The sequence below is a fragment of the Dendrobates tinctorius genome, unplaced genomic scaffold (genome assembly GCF_039654945.1).
Source record: "Dendrobates tinctorius isolate UK_male_01 unplaced genomic scaffold, ASM3965494v1 ptg000008l, whole genome shotgun sequence".
Classification (NCBI taxonomy): Eukaryota; Metazoa; Chordata; class Amphibia; order Anura; family Dendrobatidae; genus Dendrobates; species Dendrobates tinctorius.
The window spans coordinates 72,093,298-72,120,843 of NW_027361676.1; the positions used below are offsets into that span (position 1 = coordinate 72,093,298).

The 27,546-nt window shown below is 44.5% G+C and overlaps 1 protein-coding gene across 1 annotated transcript in view; it reads right to left on the reverse strand.

Annotated features, from left to right (window-relative positions):
* The window catches only part of LOC141092403 (EF-hand calcium-binding domain-containing protein 6-like), a 266,005-nt gene extending 240,396 nt beyond the window's left edge, over positions 1-25,609 (reverse strand). The window contains exons 1-2 of the mRNA XM_073578531.1: positions 25,398-25,609; positions 2,909-3,208 (exon numbers count right to left, since the gene is read on the reverse strand). Coding sequence (XP_073434632.1) covers positions 2,909-3,200 — 292 coding nt within the window. The 5' untranslated portion in view covers positions 3,201-3,208; positions 25,398-25,609. The remainder of the gene's footprint in view (positions 1-2,908; positions 3,209-25,397) is intronic.
* Positions 25,610-27,546: the final 1,937 nt, after the last annotated feature.

Genomic DNA, 27,546 nt, shown 5'->3' on the forward strand with positions numbered 1-27,546 from the left:
GAGGTGAATGGTGTTGCGTGTGTCTGTGTGAGTAGGTGGAGGAGAGGGCAATAATAGGGGTAATGGGGAGAAGGCAATGATGAGGTGATGAGAGGGCAATGATGGGGATGTGGGGGAGGAGGAAATGATGGAAGTGGTGGAATGGGCAAGGATGAGGATGGTGGGGGAGGAGGAAATAATGGACTCTATGGAATGGGCAATGATGGTGGTGGGAGAAGGCAATGATGAAGGTGGGGGAAAAGGCAATGATGGTGGTAGTGGAAAAGACAATGATGGGAGTGATGAGGAAGAAAGCAATGATGGAGGTGGTGGAAAGGGCAATGATGGGAGTGATGGAGAGGGCAATGATGGGGTGGTAGGGTAGAAAGCAATGATGGAGGTCGTGGAAAGGGCAATGATGGGGTGGTGGCGGAAAAAGCAATGATGGAGGTGGTGGAAAGAACAATGATAGGGGTGATGGGGAGAATACAATGATGGTGGTGGTGGAAAGGACAATGATGGGGTGGTGGGGGAGAATGCAATGATGGTGGTGGTGGAAAGGACAATGATGGACATTGTGGAAAGGGCAATAATGGGCGTGGTGGGGAGGAGGAAATGATGGAGGTGGTGGAATGGGCAATGATGGGGTGGGGGAGAGGACAATAATGGGATGCTGGTGGAGGAGGACAATGAGGGGTGTGGGGGATTGGGATGGGAGGAAGGGGGACTTATAATGGACTTAGGAACAGGGGGAGGTGGAGGAAGACATTATTATCGCTTATGTCTAACACAGTCTCTTAGTATATAGTATACTCATTTATTATATATAACACAGTCCCTTAGTATATAGCAGGGTGGATTGATTTAAATCACGCCGATTTAAATCATGATTTAAATCACGATTTAAATCAAAAGATTTTTTTCTATTTAAATCGGATCGATTTAAATCATGATTTTAATCATGATTTAAATCACTGATTTAAATCAAAAGGTTTTTTTTTAATATAAATCACGATTAAAATGAGAAGTGAGAGCAGTGTGCATGTGCGCCCATAGTTACACGGACGAAACTAGGGGCAACGATCTAACGCCAGGGTGAGGGGGGGACCCCAAAGTAAGTAAAAATCTTTTTTGTTTTACTATATGGCAATAGGTAGGTGTTTAAAAGCAGCATGTCTTAATTGTATAAACTATTAATAGCCTCCACATTTTGTTCATACTGCCCCTTTAATTCCACACTTCTAGCTTGGTTTCAGTTTTGGTTTAGTTTCTTTTTCCCTGCATTCAGTTGACATGACCAAACTTGTTGGATAGTCAGCAGTACTTGGCTCAGGCTGTAGTAACATCAGCAGTGCTTGGCTCAGGCTGTAGTAACAATCAAACTTCATAAGTGATCTGTGTGAGCCATGGCAGCAGGTCGTAAGAGAGACCCTATTTGGGTTCATTTTGTTGAGATGCCAGCAGCAGATCTTGGAAAGAAAGGTGCAAGAGCAAAGTGCAAATACTGTCAAAAGGATATCCAAGGACTTGTTTGCCGTTTGAAATCACATTATGAAAACTGCAACCAGAAGGGAAATGAAGATGTTGATAGTGATACAACTAATGTCAATGAACCCCCACAGCTTCTTATGCACCAGGAGCCTAGTACTAGTGGTAAGTCTGGCAATTAATTTACAACCTATTTTTTTAACAGACATTTTACTGGGATGGTTAAAGTCTATGAAAAGAAAAATGATTTAAATCAAAAAAATCTGATTTAAATCAAAAAAATCTGATTTTTTAAAAAAAATCAAGATTTTTATCCACCCTGGTATATAGTGTATTCACTTATTCTGTATAACACCATCCTTAGTTACATAGTTTCCTCATTTTTATGTATAACGCAGTCCCTTATTACGTACCATCCTCTCTAGTTATATATGGTGCCGTCCTTTATTATATAGCTTCTTCTGCTGCTATGTTCAGTGCTGTCTCTTACATAGTTTATTCTTGTTATTTTCGTTATTCACAGTGCCCTCTTTTATTACATAGTCCCCTCTCTTTTTAGATATAAAATGACTGCTGATGGAGCAGCCGGTGACCAGATGACCAGTCCATCAGCTCCTCCATTAAAAAAGAAGCTTTCCCATGCTCCATCAGCCATCACTGCATTATACAGCTAACAAGACAGGATGGTATGTAATAAAAAACAGGGCTAAATATAATCCAATATGTAAGGGACGGTACTGTACATAACAAGAGAGGGCACTGTATAATAAGGACAACAATATACATAATAAAGGAGACTATGTAATATATACATGTATGTGTGTGGCTATATAGAGTATATACATATCTTTGTCGCCATAAAAGGAAGGTGGCCCAGACACATTTCTTGCACAGGGGCCCCAAGATTTCATTGTTTGCCCCTGCCTGTGAGCCATGCCCGATTGGTAAAGACCAGACAAATTGGCGCTAGATAAAATGTGGAACTGTATGAAGGTTTTTTTTTTAAAAAAACATATTACATACATTAAATATATGTGAGCAGCAATAATAAAATATCAAAAACTAGCCACTTTTGACTTAGTGATAAGGTCTCTAAGAGTCCAGGGATTGTACCTAATCACTGACTAGCAGCCATCCCTTTATAATTGAGCACAAACAGCTGCCAGCCACTGAATTGGCTCACCCACTTCACTTATACACCCAGAGAGCAACGATTTTAATTTATAAACTGCAAGTTACATTGAATCTGCACACATCCTACATCTGCTCAGCTTCTCCCGCACTTCGTCATTCTGCTGGCAGCTCAGACTGCATGCTCAGTGTGACAGGTTCCCTTTAAATAAGGTTAATAGACATATTTATTTACTGATGTGTGGTGATATGATCTAAGATTTGTTCAGTAATAAAAAACCGTTATTATATAGGTTACATGTAAACTTACCAAATATGGGGAGTTTAGTCTTGTTTTTGTCATTTGCAATGGTCACCTGTACACCTTCCGGAATATGAGGTTTTAAAGGTGTAAGTGGTAGACTTCTGTCTCTGTAAGAGGACAACGCTTTGTGAATGCTCCTTCTGGTTTGTGGTACTTCTTCCCTCTGATGTACTTCATCAGCCCTAGAAAATCCTCTTAGCGACAAGGTTTCTGGGTCACCAAGGCGGGACAATGGATGCTCTATGATGGGAAGTCTAGGCATTGAAGATAGGGGTGGTGATAGAAGATGACTAGACATCTTGTAATCTAGAAGACAAGAAGAAGAAAAAAGCATGAAATATTCTTCATTGCAGCTATACAGTTGTGCTCAAAAGTTTACATACCCCGGCATAATTTTGCTTCCTTGGCTGTTTTTCACAGAATATGAATGATAACACCAAAACTTTTTCTCCACTCATGGTAAGTGGTTGGATGAAGCCATTTATTGTTAAACTACTGTGTTTTCTCTATTTACAGTATATACTCGCGTATAAGCCTAGTTTTTCAGCACACTTTTTTTGTTCTGAAAAAGTCCCCCTTGGCTTATACACAAGTCATTTGTCCCAGAGGGCTGGCAGGGGAGGAGAAGCGACAGAGCAGCGGGTCACAGGAGCCAGCGGCTGTAACTGTGCCCGCTGCTAAGGAGAAATGAACATTCATTTCTCTTATAGCATACGCACAGTGAAACCTGCAGCCGCCGGCTTCCAGAAGACATCCTACTCACGGGTGGGATTCAGCCGGTTCTCCCCCGGTTCGGTGGAACCGGTTGTTAAAAAAGCAGCCGGTTCCCCGAACCGGGGAGATTCAGAGCCGTGATCTGGTACTTTGTGCAGCGGCGCCGGCGCGCAAGGGGAGAGGAGTATGAGGAGGACTCTCTGCTTCGGCTTCCTACATGCTAGCCCTGCCCGCAGGATACCGCGCGCGGCGCACTAATATGTCCTTGCACTCTGACTGAGCACACCCCTGCCGGACCCCAGCGCCCCCCGCGCACTGATACCCAATAGCGGCACAGCTCTGCCGCAGGTATCTGGAGGAGTCACTGCGTGCTGCTACCTACCCAGCATGAGCTCTGAGCTGTGCTGTGAGGCCTGCGTGCCTCCATCATCCTCATCACCCCGGTCACCAGTGCGGTGGTGGTGTGCTGCCAGTGTGTGTGCAGCAGCACGGTGGAGCAGGACGGGCGGTGCGGGGCCTGGGGGCCATCCAGGAGGCCTGGTCAACCACGGGACTCACTTACTGCAGACGCGTCGCAGCCTGTCACTGTGTACTGTACTCCAACACCAGGTCAGTATGTCTGTGCTGCCTATTGGGGACCTGTGCTGCCTATTGGGGACTTGTGCTGCCTCTAGGGAATAATGCTGTCTATTGTGGACCTGTGCTACTTATTGGGGACCTGTGCTGCCTATTGGGGACCTGTGCTGCCTATAGGGAATAATGCTGTCTATTGTGGATCTGTGCTGCTTATTGTGGACCTGTGCTGCCTACTGGGGACCTGTTCTGCCTATAGGGAACAATGCTGCCTATTGGGGACCTGTGCTGCCTATAGGGAACAATGCTGCCTATTGTGGACCTGTGCTTTCTATTGGGGACCTGTGCTGCCTATTGGGGACCTGTGCTGCCTATTAGGGAACAATGCTGCCTATTGGGGGACCTGTGCCTGCCTATTGGGGGACCTGTGCTGCCTATTGGGGACCTGTGCCTGCCTATTGGGGACCTGTGCCTGCCTATTGGGGACCTGTTCTGATCTCATTCCAATTTATTTTTTTCAACTGTTTGACTGCGCCCCTACTTGAATATGTTTGAGGAAAAGGTGTGTGTAAATGGGTGTGGCTTAATAATGGGTGTGGGTTAAAATGGGTGTGGTTTTCCTACACACAAACACAGAACCTGTTGTTAAAAATTTGAATCCCACCCCTACCTACTCACCTTCCTGCATGCCATCGCTGCATCTCGCTGGTTCCGGCGCCAGCAGCATTTTCGGCTGAGCAATCACGTGGCCATCTCATTAAGGTAATGAATATGCATGCCTCTCCATTTCCATAGGCGTGGAAGGTGAGTAGGTTGTTTTTTTTTTTTTTAATAAGAAACATGCATACAAGGATGGGGGATAAGGAGCCATGCATACAAGGACAGGAACCGGGGAGCCATGCATACCAGGAGAGGGAGCGGGGAGCCATGCATACCAGGACAGGGACCGGGGAGCCATGCATACCAGGACAGCGATGGGGGGAGCCATTCATACAAGGACAGGGAAGGGGGAGCTATGCATACAAGGACAGAGATGAGGGGACAATGCATACCCAGCTTATACTCGAGTCAATAAGCTTACCCAGTTTTTCGTTGCAAAATTGGGTACCTCTGCCTATACTCGGGTTGGCTTATACTCGAGTATATGCGGTTAATCATAATGACAACCCAAAACATCAAAATGACCCTGATCAAACGTTTACATACCCTGCTGATTTTGGCCTGATAACATGCACAGAAGTTGATACAAATGGGTTTGAATTTCTACTAAAGGTAACATCCTCACCTGTGACCTGTGACAAATGCCAGGAAAATTGTTCGGGATGCAAAGAAAAACCCACAAATAACATCAGCTGAAATACTGGACTCTCTGAAAACTAGCGGTGCGGCTGTTTCAAGATGCGCAATAAGGAGGCACTTGAAGATAAATGGGCTGCATGGTCGAGTCGCCAGAAGAAAGCCATTACTGTGTAAATGCCACAAAGTATCTCGCCTACAATACGCAAAACAGCACAGAGACAAGCCTCAAAACTTCTGGAACAAGGTAATTTGATGTGATGAGACCAAAATTGAGCTTTTTGGCCACAACAATAAACGTTACATTTGGAGAGAGGTCAACAAGGCCTATGATGAAAGGAACATCATTCCTACTGTATAGCTCGGAGGTGGATCGCTTATGTTTTGGGGATGCGTGAGCTAGAAAAGCACAGGAAACTTGGTCAAAGTTGGAGGAAAGATGAATGCAGCACGTTATCAGCAAATACTGGAGGCAATTTTGCAATCATCAGCCTGGAAGCTGCACACGGGATGTACTTGGACGTTTCAACATGAAAATGATCGAAAACACAAGGCCAAGTCGGCCTGTCATTGGCTACAGCAGAGCAAAGTGAAGGTTCTGGAGTGGCCATCTCAGTCTCCTGACCTCAATATCATTGAGTCACTCTGGGGAGATCTCAAAAGTGCAGTTCATGCTAGACAGTCCAGGAATTTACAAGAGCTGGAAGCTTTTAGCCAAGAAGAGTGGGCAGCTTTACCATCTGAGACTTCAAAAGACTTCAAGCTGTCATTAATGTTAGAGGGGGCAATACACGGTATTAAGAAATGGGGTATGTGAACTTTTGATCAGAGTCATTTGGCTTTCTTCTGGCGACTCGACCATGCAGCCCATTTTTCTTCAAGTGCCTCCTTATTGTGCATCTTGACACAGCCACACCGCTAGTTTTCAGAGAGTCCAGTATTTCAGCTGATGTTGTTTGTGGGTTTTTCTTTGATTCTCGAACAATTTTCCTGGCATTTGTCACAGGTCACAGGTGAGGATGTTACCTTTAGTAGTCATTCAAACCCATTTGATACACCATCAATATCAATTCTGGATAAATCCTCTAAACAACTGAAAGACACTGCAAGATGATTGGTGGGGAAGGAGCCCCTGTGCTGATAATAAGAAGGCAGGGCCTGGGAAGGGTGCATACTGAGTCATCTCCTACTGCCATTTACTGTATGTTATTTCAGTCAACCTATGCATTTGTATAATATTAAAATTGCTTGTTTCTCAAAGAAGTTTTTTCCCGCTAAATCTGTGTAAATGTGTTTATAGTGTAATGTCAGTTTGTTCATATACTCACCTATCGACATCTTCTCAGGTATCTGGTCCTCTTCTGAGTCATGTGATGGCAATTCAGACTCTCCGGATCACACTACGTTTTGTACGACCTGATAGTGTCTTTACCATATAAAACTATGGAGCATAAGAAAGAAACTTATATTGTAAAAGAGACTTCCGGTTCATACATAGATCATAGGGTCTGAATCACCGTCACGTGACTTAGAGGAGGAGCAGAATACTGCAGGATACCGGAGAAAATGTCAATCAGTGAGTATATTAACCCCTTCACCCCCAAGGGTGGTTTGCACGTTCATGACCGGGCCAATTTTTACAATTCTGACCACTGTACCTTTATGAGGTCATAACTCTGGAACGCTTCCATGGATCCTGGTGATTCTGACATTGTTTTCTCGTGACATATTGTACTTCATGTTAGTGGTAAAATTTCATTCAAATAACTTGCGTTTATTTGTGAGAAAAAACGGAAATTTGGCGAAAATTTTGAAAATTTCGCAATTTTCCAACTTTGAATTTTTTTGCCCTTAAATCACAGAGATACGGCACACAAAAAACTTGATAACTAACATTTCCCACATGTTTACTTTACATCAGCACAATTTTGGAACCAAAGTTTTTTTTATGTTAGGAAGTTATAAGGGTTAAAAGTTGACCAGCGACCTCTCATTTTTACAACACCATTTTATTTTTAGGACCACATCACATTTGAAGCCACTTTGAGGGGTCTATATGATAGAAAATACCCAAAAGTGACACAATTCTAAAAACTGCACCCCTTAAGGTGCTCAAAACCACATTCAAGAAGTTTATTAACCCTTTAGGTGCGTCACAGGAATTTTTTTGAATATTTAAAAAAAAATGAACAGCTAACTTTTTTTCATAAAAAAAATACTTCAGGTTCAATTTTTTTATTTTACCAAGGGTAACAGGAGAAATTGAACTGCAAAAGTTATTGTGCAATTTGTCCTGAGTACGCAGATACCTGATATGTGGGGGGGAACGACTGTTTCGGCGCATGACAGAGCTCAGAATGGAAGGAGCGCCGTTTGACTTTTTCAATGCAAAATTGGCTGGAATTCAGATTGGACGCCATGTCACGTTTGGAGAGTCCCTGATGTACCTAAACAGTGGAAACCCCCTACAAGTGACCCCATTTTGGAAACTAGACCCCCCAAGGAACTTATCTAGATATGTGGTGAGAACTTTGAACCCACAAGGGCTTTACAGAAGTTTATAACGTACAGCGGTACAATTAAAAAATCATATTTTTTCCACAAAAATGATCTTTTCACCCCAATTTTTATTTTCTCAAAGGTAACAGGACCCTAAAAGTTATTGTGCAATTTGTCCTGAGTACGCTGATACCCCACATGTGGGGGTAAACCACTATTTGGGCGTATAGCAGAGCTCGGAAGGGAAGCAGCGCCATTTGACGTTTTTGGCTGGAATTGAGATCGGACACCATGTCGCGTTTGGAAAACCCCTGATGTACCAAAACAGTGGAAACCCCCACAAATGACACCATTTTGGAAACTAGACCCCCTAAGGAACTTATCTAGATGTGTGGTGAGAACTTTGAACCCCCATGGGCTTCACAGAAGTTTATAACATAAAGCCATACAATTAAAAAATCATATTTTTTCCACAAAAATGATCTTTTCACCCTCAATTCTTATTTTTCCAACGGTAACAGGACCCTAATAGTTATTGTGCAATTTGTCCTGAGTACACTGATACCCCACATGTGGGGGTAAACCACTATTTGGGCGCATGGCAGAGCTCGGAAGGGAAGCAGCGCCATTTGACGTTTTTGGCTGGAATTGAGATCGGACACCATGTCGCGTTTGGAAAACTCCTGATGTACCAAAACAGTGGAACCCCCCCACAAATGACACCATTTTGGAAACTAGACCCCCTAAGGAACTTATCTAAATGTGTGGTGAGCACTTTGACCCCCCCAGTGCTTCACAGAAGTTTACAACGCCCGGGCGTGAAAATAAAAAATTCGTATTTTTTCCACAAACATGATCTTTTAGTCACCATTTTTTTATTTTCCCAAGGGTACCAGGAGAAATTGGACCCCAAAAGTTGTTGTCCAATTTGTCCTGAGTATGCTGATACCCCATACGTGGGAGAAAACTACTGTATGGGCACACGTCGGGGCTCGGAAGGGAAGTAGTGACGTTTTGGAATGCAGACTTTGATGGAGTGGTCTGCGGGTGTCATGTTGCCTTTGGAGAGCCCCTAATGTACCTAAACAGTGGAAACCCCCCACAAATGACACCATTTTGTAAACTAGACCCCCCAAGGAACTTATCTAGATGTGTGGTGAGCGCTTTGAACCCCCAAGGGCTTCACAGAAGTTTATAATGCCCGGGCATGAAAATAAAAAAATCGTATTTTTTTCCACAAACATGATCAATTAGTCCCCAATTTTTTCATTTTCCCAAGGGTAACAGGAGAAATTGGACCCCCAAAAGTTGTTGTCCAATTTGTCCTGAGTATGCTGACACCCCATATGTGGGAGAAAACTACTGTATGGACACACGTCGGGGCTCGGAAGGGAAGCAGTGACGTTTTGGAATGCAGACTTTGATGGAATGGTCTGCGGGTGTCATGTGCGTTTGGAGAGCCCCTGATGTACCTAAACTATTGAAACTCCCCACAAGTGACCCCATTTTGGACACTAGACCCCCCACGGAACTTATCTAGATGTGTGGTGAGCACTTTGAACCCCCAAGTGCTTCACAGAAGTTTATAACACTCGGACGTGAAAATAAAGAAATCATTTTTTTCCACAAAAATGATATTTTTGCCCCCAATTTTTTATTTTCCTAAGGGTAACAGGAGAAATTGGACCCCAAAAATTGTTTTGCAATTTGTCCTGAGTAGGCTGATACCCTACATGTGGGGGTAAAACACTGTTTGGGCGCATAGCAGAGCTTGGAAGGGAAGGAGCACCATTTGACTTTTTCAACTCAGAATTGGCTGGAATTGAGATCAGACGCCATGTTGCATTTGGAGAGCCCCTGATGTGCCCAAACAGTGGAAACCCCCAATTCTAACTCCAACCCGAACCCCAACACGCCCCTAACCCTAACCCTAGCCCTAACCCTAGCCCTAACCCTAACCCTAGCCCTAACCCTAACCCTAGCCCTAACCCTAACCCTACCCCAACACACCCCTAGCCCTAACCCTAACCCTAATGGAAAAATGGAAATAAATACATTTTTTTTATTTTATTATTTTTCCCTAACTAAGGGGGTGATAACGGGGGTTTGATTTACTATTTATGGCGGTTTTTATGTTTGGCGGCTGTCGCACGCTAAAAGACGCTTTTTATTGTAAAAATAGTTTTTGCATCACCACATATTGAGAGCTATAATTTTTCCGTATTTTGACCCACCGAGTCATGTGAGGTCTTATTTTTGCGGGACGAGTTGACATTTTTATTGGTACCATTTTCGGGCACGTGGAATTTTTTGATCGCTTTTTATTCCGATTTTTGGGACGCAGAATGAACAAAAACCAGCGTTTCATGAATTTCTTTTGGGGGGGTGCGTTTACACCGTTCTGCGTGCGGTAAAATTGATAAAGAGTTTTTATTCTTCACATCAGTACGGTTACAGCGATACCTCATTTAGGTCGTTTTTTTATGTTTTTGTCGGTTTTATGCAATGATAACTATTTTATATAAAAAATAATTATTTTTGCATCGCTTTATTCAGCGAGCTATAACTTTTTTATTTTTTCGCTGATGATGCTGTGTGGCAGCTCGTTTTTTGCGGGACAAGATGACGTTTTCAGCGGTACCATGGATATTTATATGCGTCTTTTTGATCGCGCGTTATTACACTTTTTGTTTGGCGGTATGATAATAAATCATTATTTTTTGCTTCGTTTTTTATTTTTTAAGGGGTTCGCTAAAGGGGTTAACTAATGGGACAGTTTTATAGGGCGGGTCATTACGGACACGGCGATACCTAATATGTGTACTTTTATTGTTTTTTTTTTATTATTTCCAAAAAATGGATTTATTGGGGGAATATTTTTTTTTTTCTCTAATATATTTGGCGATTTTTTTTTAATTATTTTTACATTTTTTTTATTTTTTTTTTTACTTTATTAAATAGTCCCAGGTGGGACATCACTGTCCTGTGACAGATCGCTGATCTGTCACATCACAGATCACTGTGACAGATCAGCAATCTGTCACAGGCATTGAAGAAGACTTCCTCATGCCTGCGCTTTGCAGGCACTGAGGAAGCCAGCTTCCTCAGGCCCCCGAAGGCCCCCGTCGCCATCTTGGATTTGGGGGCCTGGAGGAAAGGAGCCCCCCGCAGCAGCGCTGCACATTGCGCTGCCGTGGGGGGCTCAGGGAAGCACGGAGGGAGCCCCCTCCCTGCCGATGCTTCCCTTTAACCCCCGGTACACCGCGATCGTGTTTGATCGCGGTGTGCAAGGGGTTAACGTGTCGGGGGCGGTCCGTGACCGGCCCTGACACATTGTGCCGGGTGTCAGCTGTGATAATCAGCTGGCACCCGGCCGCGATCAGCGGCGCTCACCACGTGGGCGCCGCTGATCGCGGTAGACGTACTATCCCGTCCACGGTCATACGGGCCCGGGTACCGTGGACGGGATAGTACGTCGGATGTCAGGAAGGGGTTAACAGACCGACTCTTCACGATATACACAGGTCTAGAGAAAATAAAGTTAATGGGAGGGCTTATTTAAGCAAATGATGCTGAAATCTGCCTCTGTCAGTAAATAACATGCACTGCTTTTGTAGATGAATGCAAAGCTTTAATGCCACTCATGTACAGGGGCCCACCAGGGGATTCACCTGTTCTCCTGTGGGCCAGTCGAAGCCTGCTTTCATCTTATAGAAAGAGGAGCGGTTGTAGAAGTTCCTCCAGTCCAGCAGTTTGAGCACCGCTGCTACGTCTGTACTGAGAAATCACGCATGTCAAAAACAGAACAAATAGAGTCTCGATATAATAGCCTGCCATCATCCACATACAGTTGAAACCAGAAGTTTACATACACTATATAAACAGACACATATGCATGGTTTTCTCAATATCTGACATGAAATTAGAATAAACCTTTCCTGTTTTAGGTCAATTAGGATTACCATAATTATTAATATTTGCCAAATGCCAGAATAATGAGAGAGAGAATATTTTATTAAGGCATATTTATTACTTACTGCAAAGTCAAAAGTTTACATACACTAAGATTACTATGCCTCTAAACAATTCTGGACTGCCCATATGATGATGCCATGTGTTTGGAAGCTTCTGATGTATGTTAATGCACACCTGAAACACTGCTTCTTTGTGTAGCACAATGGGAAAGTTTAAAAAAATCAGCCAAGATATCAGGAAGAGAATTGTGGATTTGCACAAGTCTGGCTCATCCTTGGATAAAATTTCAATATACCTGAAGGTGCCTCGTTCATCTGTGCAACAATTATACGCAAGTACTAACAAGATGGGAATGTCCAGCCATCATAACACTCAGGAAGGACTAGATAGGTTCTGTGTCACACACATAAACATGCTTTGGTCTGACTTGTGCATATCAACACAAGGACAAAAGCAAAAGACCTTGTGAAGATGATGATGGAAGCTGGTAAGATTGTGTCAATATCCACAGTGAAACAAGTGCTGTATCAACTTGGGCGGAAAGGCCACTCTGCCAGGAAGAAACCATTACTCCAAAAGAAACATAAAAAAGCCAGATTAATGTTTGCACATGCACACAGGAACAAAGATGTTAATTTTTGGGGACATGTCCTGTGGTATGATGAAACTAAAATTGAACTTTATGGGCATAATGACTGTCGTTATATTTGGGGGGAAAAGGCAGAAGGTTGGAAGCCTAAGAACACCATCCCAACTGTGAAAAACAGCGGTGGCAGCATCATGTTGTGGGGTTGTTTTGCTGCAGGAGGGACTGGTGCACGTCACAAAATAGATAACATCATGAGAAAAAAGATTATGTTAATACTAAAGCTACATCTCAAGACATCAGCCAGAAAGTTAAAGTTTGTATGGAATTGGGTCTTCCTGGACAATGACCAGGCGCATACTGCCAAAATGGTAACAAAGTGGCTTAAGGATAACAAAGTCATTGTTTTGGAGTGGCCATCACAAAACCCTGACCTCAATCCTATTGAAAATTTATGGGCAAGGGTGAAAAGGCAGGTGCTAGCAAGGTGACCTACAAACCTGGATCAGTTACACCAGTTTTGTCAGGAGGAATGCGCCCAAATTCAGACCAACTATTGTGAGAAGCTTGTGGAAGGAGATCCCAAACATTTGACCCAAGTCATTCAGTTTAAAGGCAATGGTAAAATACTAATGAAACGTATGTAAACTTTTGACTTTGCAGTAAGTAATAAAAATGCCTTAAACGTTCTCTCTCTCATTATTCTGGCATCTGACAAATATTAATAATTATGGTGATCCTAATTGAGATAAACGGGAAAGGTTTATTCTGATTTCATGTCAGATATTGAGAAAAACATGCATATGTGTCTTTTTATATACGGTAGTGTATGTAAACTTCTGGTTTCAACTGTAGCTACAGTCAGGACTGTCTGGAGTAATAAACCATGATATTTAGAGTCACAGTATTATGGTACAGAGAGTTTTAGCTGTTTCAATTATGTCATTACATTCCAGTACAAGTTATTAAGAGAAAAGAAACATTAGATTTCCTTCTAAGTCTTAGACAACCTTTTGAATTGTATAAGTACCACAAGCAGTTTATAATTTCCAGAAGAAGGAAATGAGATTTTATATATATGCAGAAACATAAAAAAAGAACTCTGGTCACAGGAAAGGCAAAGATAAGAAATAAATCAATGGTTTCACCTTTTCTGTTTCCAAGCCACAAGGAATGTGTCTGCTGGATTCTGTATGAACAGAGAAGTGAATTTCTGTACGCTAACCTATGGCACGACATTCAACGTAACCCTAGTCAGACAGGAACATGCTATGTACAATCTACAAAATTGGGATTGTGAATGCCAATCATGAATGCCAAGCACACTAGATAATTTGCAATCCATCTAGTCATTCTGAGGTTTCATTTAGACATCAGTGATTTTTCTGGTATGTAAAAAAAACAGACAGCTTTCTGTCAGTACTTGCAATCAGTGTTTGGTCGCAGTATCAGTTATTACCATCAATGTTTCATCAGTGAAATTTCATATGTGAAAAAGTAAATTAATAAATAAATTGCAAAGTTTCTCCTATACATTGCAATGTTAAAGAGACTTTCAGCACAGCATGACCGTTCAAACTAAGTACAGGTGCTCGGTCCATCATGGCGGGGCCAGTCATTTATATACACCTTCCTACTAACTTGTTTTCCATCTATCTCCAATCACCCTCCCCATTATTTGATTGACAGCTCTGGTTTTCTAGAGCCAGAAAAGGGCAGAGATAGATGGAAAACAAGCAGGTGGGAAGGTGCATTTAAATAATTGGCCCCACTATGATGCACCAAGCGGGGCCAATCATTTAGCAGTAAGTCTGTGTGGAAAGAGTCCCTTTAAAGAGCCCTCTTATTAAGATTTTTAAGATTTCTTATAGTGTAGTGTGTGTGTGTTAATATATGCACCTGCCTTCATCTTCTCCGGTGTCCAGTACCATTCGGCTCCTCTTTCCACTGATGTCACCGCTGTCACGTTGCCGTCAGACTCGGGGCCTGCTGTCCCGGCCTCGGCCACTAGGAGGCGCCGGACGGTCACGTCGCCGTCAGACTCGGGGCCTGCTGTCCCGGCCTCGGCCACTAGGAGGCGTCGGACTGTCACATCGCCGTCAGACTCGGGGCCTGCTGTCCCGGCCTCGGCCACTAGGAGGCGCCGGACTGTCACGTCGCTGTCAGACTCGGGGCCTGCTGCTCCTGCCTCGGCCACTGGGAGGCGCCGTGGTTCGCCCCCGAGTGATGGCAACAGAGAAGGGGCTCCTGCGCAGGCATCTGATGGACGCAGGCTCCGCTCCTCTGTCAATCATGAATTGGTTGGTGCATCACCATCTGGCCTGGTCCTGGGGGCGGTCCTGATGACATCATCAGTCCAGGAACCTGTGAGGGATGACCTGATCCCTCAAATACCTTAGGACTGGTCTTGCAAGCCGCCGGATATATTCTTGGTTCCCCTATGTGCTACTGTGTGATTTGCTATTGTTTGACTCAGCCTGGATTTATGACCCCTCTTCTGCCTGACGATTTTGTACCTCTGCCATTCTCCCGGTTTGTGACCTTAGCCTGGATATTCGACTCTGCTACTGCCTGCCGTTTTTGTACGTTGCCGCCCTCCCGGTTTGTGACCTTGCCCTGGATATTCGACTCTGCTACTGCCTGCCGTTTTTGTACCTTGCCGCTCTCCCGTTTTGTGACCTTGGCCTGGACTGTCGACTCTGCCGCTGCCTGCCGTTTCTGTACCTCCGTTGCTCTCCCGATTTCTGACTACGTTTTTGGTTCCCCGCCTTCTTCCCTATTGACGACCGTCCTGCTCTAGCGCACTGCTCCACCAGACAGCCACCCCCTGGGCATTGCTACAGTTCCAGATCCCTGTATAGGGGTAAAGGGTCTCAGGGTTTCTCAGGGTGCTGTCCATACTGCAGTCCAGATCCGCGGACGGACGTCACAACCGCTCTGCAGATTCTCCAGCTCACACTGCGCTCTGTATGATCTGAAAGTGGCTTTTACAGTGTAATTCTATGGAGCGTCAAAACAAGGCCCCATGGACTTACATTGTAAAAGAGACTTCAGGCTCACACATAGAGAACGGAGTGATCCGGAGAGTCTGAAGAGCAGTGACATCACTGAGAAGAGGAGCAGAACAGAGCTGGATACGGGAGAAGACAGCAGTAAGTGAATATATTAATACACACACACATTAGACACCAAACACATATGCAAATATCTATAAAAAATAACCTTTGTGAGAGATACTGCAGGCTGATGCCAATGTGCTGTTAGTGATTTTTATGCACTCAAACTAGCATGTGTAATTTTGATCCAAGACTCAGATCAAATATGGTCCTGTCTCTGTGCATTTTTTCCAGACACACAATCTGAAAAAAAACATGGACATGTGAATGGCAACATAGACTTAAATGGGTACGCGCTGTATCCATAAAATTACAGATAGAACACATACGTGACTTGTGGACATCTGAATAAGGCCTATATAACAAGATTTAGGCTGTGTTCACACGTGGAGGTTTTTTCGCAGCGGTTTTAGCCGTGAAAAATAAGCATCCCATGCATTCCTATGGTTATTCCGCATGCTGTGCTAATGCTGCGGAGAAATCGCTTTGCGGTAAAAAACGCAGCATGCTCATTAATTTATCGGAATCGCGGCGATCCCGCACCCATAGGAATGCATTGTTCTGCTTACTTTCCGCATGTGGCTGTGCACACCATGCGAAAAGTAAGCAGAACATTTGCAGATGGTACCCACGGTCCGGAGGAGAGGAGACTGTCCTCCGGGCTTTGGGTACCATATCCCTGTAAAAAATAGAATTTAAAATAAAAAATATTGTTATTCTCACCTTCCGACGTCCCGCGCAGCCTTCCCGCCTCTCTCCACGCTCCCGGTCCCAGTAATCCTTTGCGAGCGATGACGTCCATTCTCGCAGGATCGCGAAGTCTCGCGGTCATTCGCGCGACGTCATCGCGAATGACCGCGAGACGTCGCGATCCCGCGAGAACGGACGTCATCGCGGTAATTCTCGCAAAGGATTACTGGGACCAGGAGCGTGAAGAGAGGCGGGAAGGCTGCGTGGGACGCCGGAAGGTAAGAATACCTGTAACAACCCTGCTGGCATCACTGCATGGCCTCCCATCCCCCGCACATCAACTTACTCACTGCTCCGGGTCATGCTGTGAAGTCTGTCTATTGCCAGCCCTGTGCTCTGTGCCTCTGCTCTTCTGTATGTTTCCTGGCTATGTGTGTATAGGGGGGGGCAGCGCCAGAACGCTCTGGTTCTTATGCAGTCAGGGTGCACCTGTCTAATCTGTCCCTGACCAATCACCTAGAGCCCTTAACTATTTAGTTCTGCCACACCCACTGAAACATTGCCTGTGCAATGTCTAATCTCAGTATCTTGCTGCTGAGGAAGCCAGGCCTTGTCCTGTGTATTTCCTCCTTCTCTGGAGGAATACTTCTTGTCTTGCTTTGTACCATGTCTGCCTGCCAGGAGGCTGAATATCCTGGCCCTTGAGTCTTGGTCCCAGTACCTTGTCTGTACTGTCCTACCTTAGTCTCCCTTTCTCCTTGTCTGTGGCTTCCTTCCCTGCTGTGTCTTTCCTTGTGTCCTCCCTGTCTGTACATCTGCACCCTTGCAGCTCTGCCTGCTCGGCCCCCTAGCCGCTCTGCCTGCTCGGCCCCCTAACCATTATGCCTGCTCGGCCCCCTAGCCGCTATGCCTGCTCGGCTCCCTAGCCGCTCTGCCTGCTCGGCTCCCTAGCCGCTCTGCCTGGTCGGCACTCCTGCGGCTCAGTTCCACATATTCCACTCCTTCCTGCCTGTATGCAAACCTGCACCTCCTGTGTGAACAGGTCCAAACCTGTTCCTTCATACACCACACCTGCTTGCCCTGTGTCTCCAAGCCGTGCCTGCTTGCCCTGTGTCTCCAAGCCGTGCCTGCCTGCCAGTGTACCAAGCCGTGTCTGCTTGCCCTGTGTCTCAGCCATGCCTGCTTGCCCAGTGTCTCAGCCTGCCTGTTAGTCACACCGGTCCAAGTGACTTGTCCCCGAGTGGGATCAGCAGCCACAGCCAGACACCAACCTGGAGTGGCACCCGACAGCTGCCTGCCGCACAAGCCTGACCTCACCATCAGAGGCTCCAGTGAAGACCGAGGTAGCTGTCGTAGTCACGCCCCTTCCAGGGTAGTCTGGTTTGTGGCACAGTGGGGCCACAACCCCCCGACTCGCGCCATTCAGCCAAGGCGCGAGTGTGACAATGACAATATATATTTTTTTATTATTATTTTTTACATCCTATCTTTTACTATTGAGGCTGCATAGGCAGCCTCAATAGTAAAAAGTTGGTCACACTCGTCAAACACTATGCTTGACGAGTGTGACCAACCTGTCAATCAGTTCTCCAAGCGATGCTACAGATCACTTGGAAAACTCTAGCAATTCTTCAAGCCAACTATGCTTGCAAAATGCTAGTTTTTCCGTGGGAAAATCGCGGGAATTTAAAATGCGATTTTCCCGCGGAATGGAATTCGGAATTCTCGCGGTAATTTCCGCGAGAGTTCCGCTATGTGTGAACGTAGCCTTAGAGGTAGAAAATCCCTTGATTGATACCCCCTGTGGGTTTGGAACATATTCTTTAATACAAATTTTCATAAAGGGAATACTTAGGTCCCAAAAAAAGGTATTCAAAGAGTGATGCCTTTATTGGCTAACCAGAGAAATTATACTTGCAAGCTTTCAGGGCTCAGAAGGCCCTTTCATCAGGCTAAATTACAAGTGAATTACTGAGAAGAGACAAGAACATTTAAATAATAATTACAACAGGACATGAGGTGATGCTAGCTAGAGACAGGCCAAGGAAATCAAATTAAGGTTTTTGTTACACATGCAGATGAGGTGGAAGTGTTCTATTAGAGATCTGAAGACCTTCTTGTGGAGGTGTGAACTGTGTCCATGTAATGAGTCATGAATCCAGGTGTCAAATTCAGTCCTATTGTTAGAGATTGAAACATATTTATAAATTTCAACTCCCAGATTTTTCTTTCTCTGTCACTATTAAAATGACCTTTGAATATTAGGACTTTTAGATCTGCCATACTGTGTCCAGGTCTTGAGAACTGTATCCCTGTTATGAATGAGTCACCGGAGGAGGAGAAAACAAAATACAAGCTAAGTCCAGAAAACCGGAGAGGTTGGTAGCTATCGGATTGCAGACCCCAGATCCTATTCACCACAACTAACAGTAGCCGTGGGGGGTTCCTACGGTGCCCTAGACCCCTCGTCACATCCGGAGAACTACATAAGCCGAAAGAAAGAAAGGGGAAATCTAAACTGCCCCACAGCAGACCCCAAAGCAATAGACAGCCCCCAACATGTATTGTCGGTGAAAAACAGATGAAAACACAAACACATACAGAAAGACAGGCTGAGCAAACGATGGGGCCCAACTAACTAGATAGGACAGGACAGAAAAGATGCTGGCTGCAATCTGCAAAAAACCCTACAAAAATGTCCCAACCGTCTGATAGGAAAAAAGGCCCTGAAGTCGCTAGACTTCAAAATCACTATATCAGCACTCAGAGACAAAAAAGGAATTCAGCCAGTCCCAACCAGGACTGAATACAAACACTAAGGAAACCAGACAAAATCTCATGGAATAATAGCAGGGCAAAACTTAGCTTTTAGTAGACAGGAACTAAAACTGGATGCCAGAGCTCAGAGCAGAAAGGATCACCAGCAAACCCTGCAGGGCGTCAGCTGCCTTATATCCACTCAGAAATTCCAGATGTCCAATCACACTCCGCCTGTTCAGATGACAGGTTCTTCCCATCCCAATCAATTTCACTACCTCTCTTCACCAGCAGAGGGAGTTCATCAGACATCAAAGGTGAAGGGGAAAATGAACTCACAACAGTACCTCCCCCTTGAGGAGGGGTCACCGAACCCTCATCCACGCCACCAGGGCGATCAGGATGGGCCTGATGAAAAGCACGAACCAATCTTTCGGCATGAATATCGGATGCAGGGACCCAAGAATTATCCTCCTGGCCATAACCCTTCCATATAACCAAATACTGGAGTCTCCGTCTAACCAGACGAGAATCCAGTATCTTCTCAACCTCATATTCCACATTACCTTCAACCAATACAGGGTCAGGAGGTGCCACCACAGGAACTACTGGCTCAACAAACCTCTTTAACAGAGACTTATGAAACACGTTATGGATCTTGAATGTAAGAGGAAGAGCCAATCGAAAAGAGACCGGATTAAGAATCTCCAAAATCTTGTAAGGTCCAATAAATCTAGGTTTAAACTTTGGAGAAGCCACCTTCATAGAGATATTCTTTGATGACAACCAAACCATATCACCCACCTTAAATTGGGGACCAATGGTCCTATGCCGGTTGGAAAACCGCTGGGCCTTTTCCTGGGAGAGAGATAACTTATCCACCACTTGGTCCCAGATCTGGTACATTCTCTCCACCACAGTGTCAACACCTGGGCAGGCAGAAGACTCCACCTGCCCTGAAGAGAATCGAGGATGAAACCCAAAGTTACAAAAACAAGGTGACATCAAAGTGGCAGAACTAGCTCTATTATTTAAAGCAAATTCGGCCAAGGGCAAAAATGAAACCCAATCATTCTGATCAGCAGAAATAAAACATCTCAAATACGACTCCAAAGTCTGGTTTGTTCTCTCCGTCTGCCCATTGGTCTGAGGGTGAAACGCAGAGGAGAAGGACAACTGAATTCCCAGCTTGGAACAGAAAGTCCTCCAAAATCTATAAACAAACTGAACTCCACTCTGACAGATATAATGTTCTCAGGAATCCCGTGCAAGCGAACCACCTGTTGCAAAAACAAGGGCACCAACTCTGAGGAAGATGGCAACTTAGGGAGTGGTACAAGATGGACCATCTTAGAGAATCTATCACAAATCACCCAAATAACAGTCATTCTCTGAGAGACAGGCATATCAGAGATAAAATCCATTGAAATATAGGTCCATGACCTCCTGGGCACCGGCAAAGGCATCAACAACCCACTAGAGCGAGAACAAGGTTTAGACCGGGAGCAAGTCCCACAGGACTGCACAAAATTCCTGACATCACTAGACAAGGCGGGCCACCAAAAAGACCGACTCACCAAATCTCTAGTACCAAAAATACCTGGATGACAAGCCAATGCGGAGCAATGAACCTCAGACATCACTCTCTTCCTCCACTGGTCAGGAACATACAATTTTCCAATGGGACAAAGCTCAGGTTTGTCCTCCTGAAACTCTTCCAGAGCACGTCTCAAATCGGGCGAGATGGCAGAAAGAACTACCCCCTCACCTAAGATGGTAGCAGGCTTGGTCACAATAGGAGAATCAGCAAAGAAACTCCTAGAGAGAGCGTCTGCCTTGACATTCTTAGTGCCCGGAAGAAAAGAGACCACAAAATCAAAACGTGTGAGAAACAAGGCCCACCTAGCCTGTCTAGGATTCAAGTGTTTGGCGGACTCCAGGTAAATCAAATTCTTGTGGTCAGTAAGGACCACAACTTGATGTTTAGCTCCCTCCAACCAATGTCTCCACTCCTCAAATGCCCATTTCATGGCTAACAGTTCCCGATTCCCCACATCATAGTTACGTTCGGATGGGGAGAACTTTCAGGAAAAGAAAGCACAGGGATTCATTTTAGATGTTACAGGATCTTATTGGGACAAAACAGCTCCTGCACCAATCTCAGAAGCGTCCACTTCTACCTGAAACGGGAGTGAGACATCAGGTTGCCGCAAAACCGGGGCAGAAGTGAACATTCGCTTCAGCTCCTGAAAGGAAGAAACAGCCTCCGGAGACCAATTCAGCACATCAGCACCCTTCTTAGTCAAATCAGTCAATGGTTTGGTAATACCAGTAAAATTAGCTATAAATTTACGATAAAAATTAGCAAAACCCAAAAACTTCTGGAGGACCTTCAAAGAAGTGGGCTGAACCCAATCATAAATGGCCTGTACCTTGGCCGGGTCCATTTCAATAGTTGACGGAGACAAAATAAATCCCAAAAATGAAATCCTCTGTGCACCAAAAAGGCATTTCGATCCCTTGACATACAGGGAATTCTCCCTCAAAATCCGGAACACAGTCCGAACATGTTCCACATGAGAGTCCCAATCCTTGGAAAAGATCAAAATATCATCCAGATAGATGATCAAAAATTTATCCACAAAATCTCGGAAAATATCATTCATGAAGCACTGGAAGACAGAAGGGGCATTAGTGAGTCCAAAAGGCATCACCAGGTACTCAAAATGTCCCTCCGGAGTATTAAATGCCGTCTTCCATTCATCCCCCTGCTTAATGCGAATAAGATTAGACGCCCCCCTGAGGTCAAGCTTGGTAAACCAGCAAGCACCTTTAACTCTGGAGAATAGATCAGAAATCAGGGGTAATGGATACTGATATTTAACAGTAATTTTGTTGAGGGAACAATAGTCAATACAAGGCCTTAATGAACCATCTTTCTTGGCCACAAAAAAACCCAGCACCTAAGGGTGAAGAGGATGGTCTAATATGACCCTTCTCCAACGACTCCTTAATATAGGATCGCATAGCCCCGTGATCGGGTACAGATAAATTGAAAAGTCGACCCTTGGGAAATTTACACCCCGGGCTCAGCTCAATTGCACAGTCATAACTCCTATGAGTAGGCAAAGACGCAGACTCATTCTCACTAAATACATCATAAAAGTCCACCAAATAGTCAGGAACATCATGTGACTGAGGAGAGGTGGAAAAAACCGGAGCCTCACTAAGGGCACACCGACAACCCCAACTCACCACAGACACAGATTTCCAATCCAAAACTGGATTATGAATTTGCAACCAGGGAAACCCCAGAACAATGGTATCATGCAAATTATGCAACACCAAAAATCTGCAATTTTCTTGATGGTCTGGGGCGACCCGCATTACCACCTGGGTCCAAAACTGAGGTTTATTCTTCACCAAAGGAGTAGCATCAATACCCCTCAAAGGGATAGGCGTCCGCAGAGGTGTCATAGGAAACCCACAACGTTTAGCAAAATCCAAGTCCATCAGGTTCAGAGCTGCTCCCGAATCCACAAAAGCCTTAGCGGAAAATGTGGACAGGGAGCAGATCAGAGTAATTGCCAGATGAAACTTAGGTTGAACACCACCCACAGCAAATGTGTGTGCAAAATGTTTCTCTCGTTTAGGGCAGATAGAAATCATATGAAAGGCATCTCCACAGAAAAAACACAGCTTATTACGCCTTCTGAACTCCTGGCGTTGCGCCCTAGACAAAACTCTATCACATTGCATAGGTTCAGACATTTATTCAACAGGTGGCAACATTTCTCGTGTAATTTTTACGTTCACGTAAACGCCGATCAACCTGAATGGCTAATGACATAGAATCATCAAGACCAGAGGGAACAGGAAATCCCACCATAGTATCTTTTACGGTTTCTGACAAACCCTTCCGAAAGAGCGCTGCCAAGGCACCATCATTCCAGGTAGTAAGGACCGCCCACTTTCAGAATTTTTGACAGTACAACTCTGCAGAATCCTGACCCAGCCAGGCTGAATACAAACACTAAGGAAACCAGACAAAATCTCATGGATTAATAGCAGGGCAAAAACTTAGCTTTTAGTAGACAGGAACTAAAACTGGATGCCAGAGCTCAGAGCAGAAAGGATCACCAGCAAACCCTGCAGGGCGTCGGCTGCCTTATATCCACTCAGAAATTCCAGATGTCCAATCACACTCCGCCTGTTCAGATGGCAGGTTCTTCCCATCCCAATCAATTTCACTACCTCTCTTCACCAGCAGAGGGAGTTCATCAGACATCAAAGGTGAAGGGGAAAATGAACTCACAACATATCCCTATAGGTGTGTCCAGCTCATTTTTAATGGTGTGTCTATCAGATTCATCCTTGTTTGTAGTTTTTGCTTAGTTTCCCCGATGTATGTCACAACATTCCATCTTGTTCACTGTATCATGTACACTACATTGGAGGATGTACATGAAAAAGAGTCCATGATCTTATAGTCCTGATTTGTGTTGGGTATGGGGACTTTATCTGTTGGTGATATGTGGGTGCAGGTCTTGCATGTCTTACTGTTACAGAGGACTGTGCCTGTCACTGATGGTGATGCGAGGGCACTTCTGACAAGGATATTCCTTAGGTTGGGAGGCTGTTTGTAGGAGAGCATTGGCAGTTCTGGGAATATTGCTTTCAGTCTGTGGTCTCTGTGGAATATGGGTTGGAGGTCAGTTCCAATTTTCCTTAAAATGCTCATGTGAGGGTTGTAAGTGACCACAAGGGGCATTCCCTTAAAGAAAAATACATAAAAATATATTTATTTTTAATAGTTTAGCGTAGAGTAGAGTAGGGCCCAGCTGAAAGTCTTCTGACGGGCAGCACCGTGGCTCAGTGGTTAGCACTGCAGCCTGGCAGCGCTGGAGTCCTGGGTTCAAATCCCACCAAGTACAACATCTGCAAGGAGTTTGTATGCTCTCCCTCTGTTTGCATGGGTTTCCTCTGTGTACTCTGGTTTTCTCCTAAATTCCCTATCAGTATGTTCTATAGATATACTGATAGGGAATTTAGGTTGTGAGCACCATCAGGGACAGCAATGATAACGTATGCAAAAGCGCTGCGGAATATGTTAGAGCTATATAAAAATAAAGATTATTATTAGATTACCATGTCTTGGTATCAGCTTAAAATTTCTTTTGGCCAGAACAAAAGCTGCTGGTTATGAATGTGATCAAAAAAAAAAAAATTGAGTTTTTCCAAGAGTGGGCGGTGAGACAGTGGAGGCGGAGCTAGTGTGCAGCCTGGGCGGAGTCTCAAGGAAACCCGAACATTTTGCTAGTATGGGACCCCAGAATTCCTAGTGGAAACCCTGGTCTGTCTCATAAGCTGAAGACCGCAGCTTCCTGAAACTTCAGTGTGCTCACGCAGGAGGTACATTATTGTCTCATGCTGCTCTGTGGACCAGAAGAGAAAATGGAGGCTGCAGTGCTGGGAATCAGGATGAGGTGAGTATAAACTTCATTGTTTTTAATATGGAGAACTGGGACAATTGTACTATATTTATGGTGGGAACTCAGGTCATCGTACAATATTTATGGTGGGAACTGGGGTCATCGCACTATATACACAATATATGTGGGGCTGTGTATTAAAATGTAAAATGTTTCTTCGATTCTCTTCACGTAATCACAAATATCATTTCTATCCCCTTTTCTACGACCATGCCTACAATTTTACCAAAGGTATTAATTTATTATTCACTTCCACATGTATCAATACTTTGCAAATGCCACGTTTATAACTCATAGTTTTGTGATGTTAAAACTTTTCAGTAAAAAATGTATAGCAAAAATAATCCGTTAATGCAAAAAATATAGTATTAATTCTAATTACAAATATTGAGTTACACAGACTGTAGAATTATATCCATTACTGTCTATAAACTTATTCCTTCTGAACCTTAAACTTTCACATTAAACAATACTAAATTTGCACCACAAAGGATACATACATTTACTGCACAAATTATATGATATGATGAATAAAATCGTGTTCCATCTTCACAACACATTGTTTAATCTTCTGGTTCAATCTATTTCTTGTTAATCTTGTGCATTCAAAGAGTTAATAGTCTTTTAATCTACCAAAACATCCTTGCCTTTCATGCCTTCTGGATCTGTGCTGTACTGTGCATTTAAATGCAATCTATTCACCGACGTTCCCTGTTCTGAGCACGTAACTTTTTACTTTACAAATCAAACTTTGTAAACTTTCCATAGTTCACATATAGATTCCATCCAGTACTTACTGTGAACCTGGTAATGAAGTTTTGCTCTTTAATTCCGTATTATCCGGGTTTGCTCGCTTTGTAGTCCCCACAGTGTTTGGTGTAGTGTTGTTCTCTTTTATTGAACAGAGACAGGTTGCTAACGGCAACATGGAAACCCTAAAATCTGCTGCCAATGCATTGTATGAGGAGGCAGCCTCCAGCTCTGGGAGACCTAGCTGCCAATCAGTGCTGTAACCCATCCCCTGTATTCAGTCACATAGTGAATGGCAGCGACAGCCACACCTTTACGCCAACTAAAGAGCACTATACACTATTCAGAATGAGCACACGGTCATGTAAAGTCAGTCAGACCATTTTCTGTAATGCAATGAACCAGGCTAACTATTTGGCTATAATGCAGCTTGATCTGCGAGTGTAACAACGCAGGTTACTTACTTTTCACCTAAGTAAATAACAGCATTGTTAATCAAGTTCTTTTCAATATCTGCACTTATGCAGTCATGGTCAAAAGTTTTGAGACTGACACAAAGCTTGCTGCTTCAGTTATTAGTGGCAATTTTCATTAAAGGGAATCTGTCAGTAGGATAAACCCTCCTTAGCCATCTACAGTATATAGACATGCAGTTCATAGGAAGCAGAATGAAGTGATACCTTGATAAGTGCAATCCGATGTCATCTTCCATAGAAATCTATTTTTTTTCCTTTATTTGATTAATCTGTTAAGTGTTATACACATGTCCCAGGTCTGGGCTCTGCTACCCAATGCCCCAGTCTGTTAAACATTCTTGTGCTCCACGTCAGGCTTTGCACATAGCCTGGATTTTTTCATGTGTTGAACTTCCTAGGCTTACCGTATATAAGGCCTACCAAAATGCGCACTTGTGTATTGGTATTAAGACTCTTAGTTTGTCTTAGGCTAGTTTCACGCTAGCGTTCGGCAGAGCTGCGGAGGGCTGCGGAGTTCCTCCGTGAAGCTCAGCCCACTGCTGTACCTCCTCCGGTCAGATGTATGCGGATGCGTCCGCATGCGTCATTTTGACGATGCGGCGACCGCAAAAAATTGCAACACGTTACGCTCGACGTGGGTCGCCGCATCGTCAAAACGACGCATGTGGACGCATCCGCATACATCCACACGGCCTGCATACCCAATGTTAAAGATAGGTACGCAGGCCGCATGCAGACGTAGGTGGAGCTGACCAGAGGAGGTGCGGCAGTGGGAGGAACTTCACAGAGGAACTACACAGCCCTTCGCAGCTCTGGTGAATGCAAATGTGAAGCCGGCCTTAGCACAGCTCCCTTGCTGCAGTCTCAGGATGTGTCCAGGCTGCCTGCAGTTTCCATTCCCTCAGTCAGCGTCGGACTGGAGGACCTTGGGCCCACAAGAGAAAATCATTCTTGGGGCCCACTATGTAGCTACATAGAAATAAATTCAATACCACCAATTGTCTGGTAAAACACATTAATATCAAGGTATAATATAAGGTTGTACACATCTTAATTATGTAGCAGGGGTTAGGGTAGCCACCTTATAGAATATAAAGTAGCCCTCCTCATAGGGTATAATACAGCACCCCACAGCAACCCCCTCATAAGGTATAATGCAGTCCCCCCATAGAATATAATGTAGCACCCTCATATGGCATAATGCAGCCCCCCTCATATAGTATAATGCAGTACCTCCACAGAATATAATGTAGTCCCATCGGAGTATAATGCAACCCCCTCATAAGGCAGCCCCCCATTGAATAAACTGTAGCCCCCTCCTAAGGCATAATGCAGCTCCCTTCATATAGTATGATGGAGCCCGCTGAGAGAATAATGCAGCCCCCACACAGAATATAATGCAGCCCCTCTCATATAGTATAATGCAGCCCCTCCACAGAATATAATGTAGCCCCCTCAGAGTATAATGCAACCCACTCATAAGGCAGCCCCCCATAGAATATACTGTAGCCCCCTCATAAGGCATAATGCAGCTCTCCTCATATAGTATGATGTAGCCCCCTGAGAGAATAATGCAGCCCCCCATAGAATATACTGTAGCCCCCAAATAGGGTATAATGCAGCCCCCTGAAAGGGTGTAATGCAGCCCCCCTCCACCTCTATCATTGTTCTCCCCACTCCACCCACATCATTGTCCTCATCACCACCTCCATCATTGCCT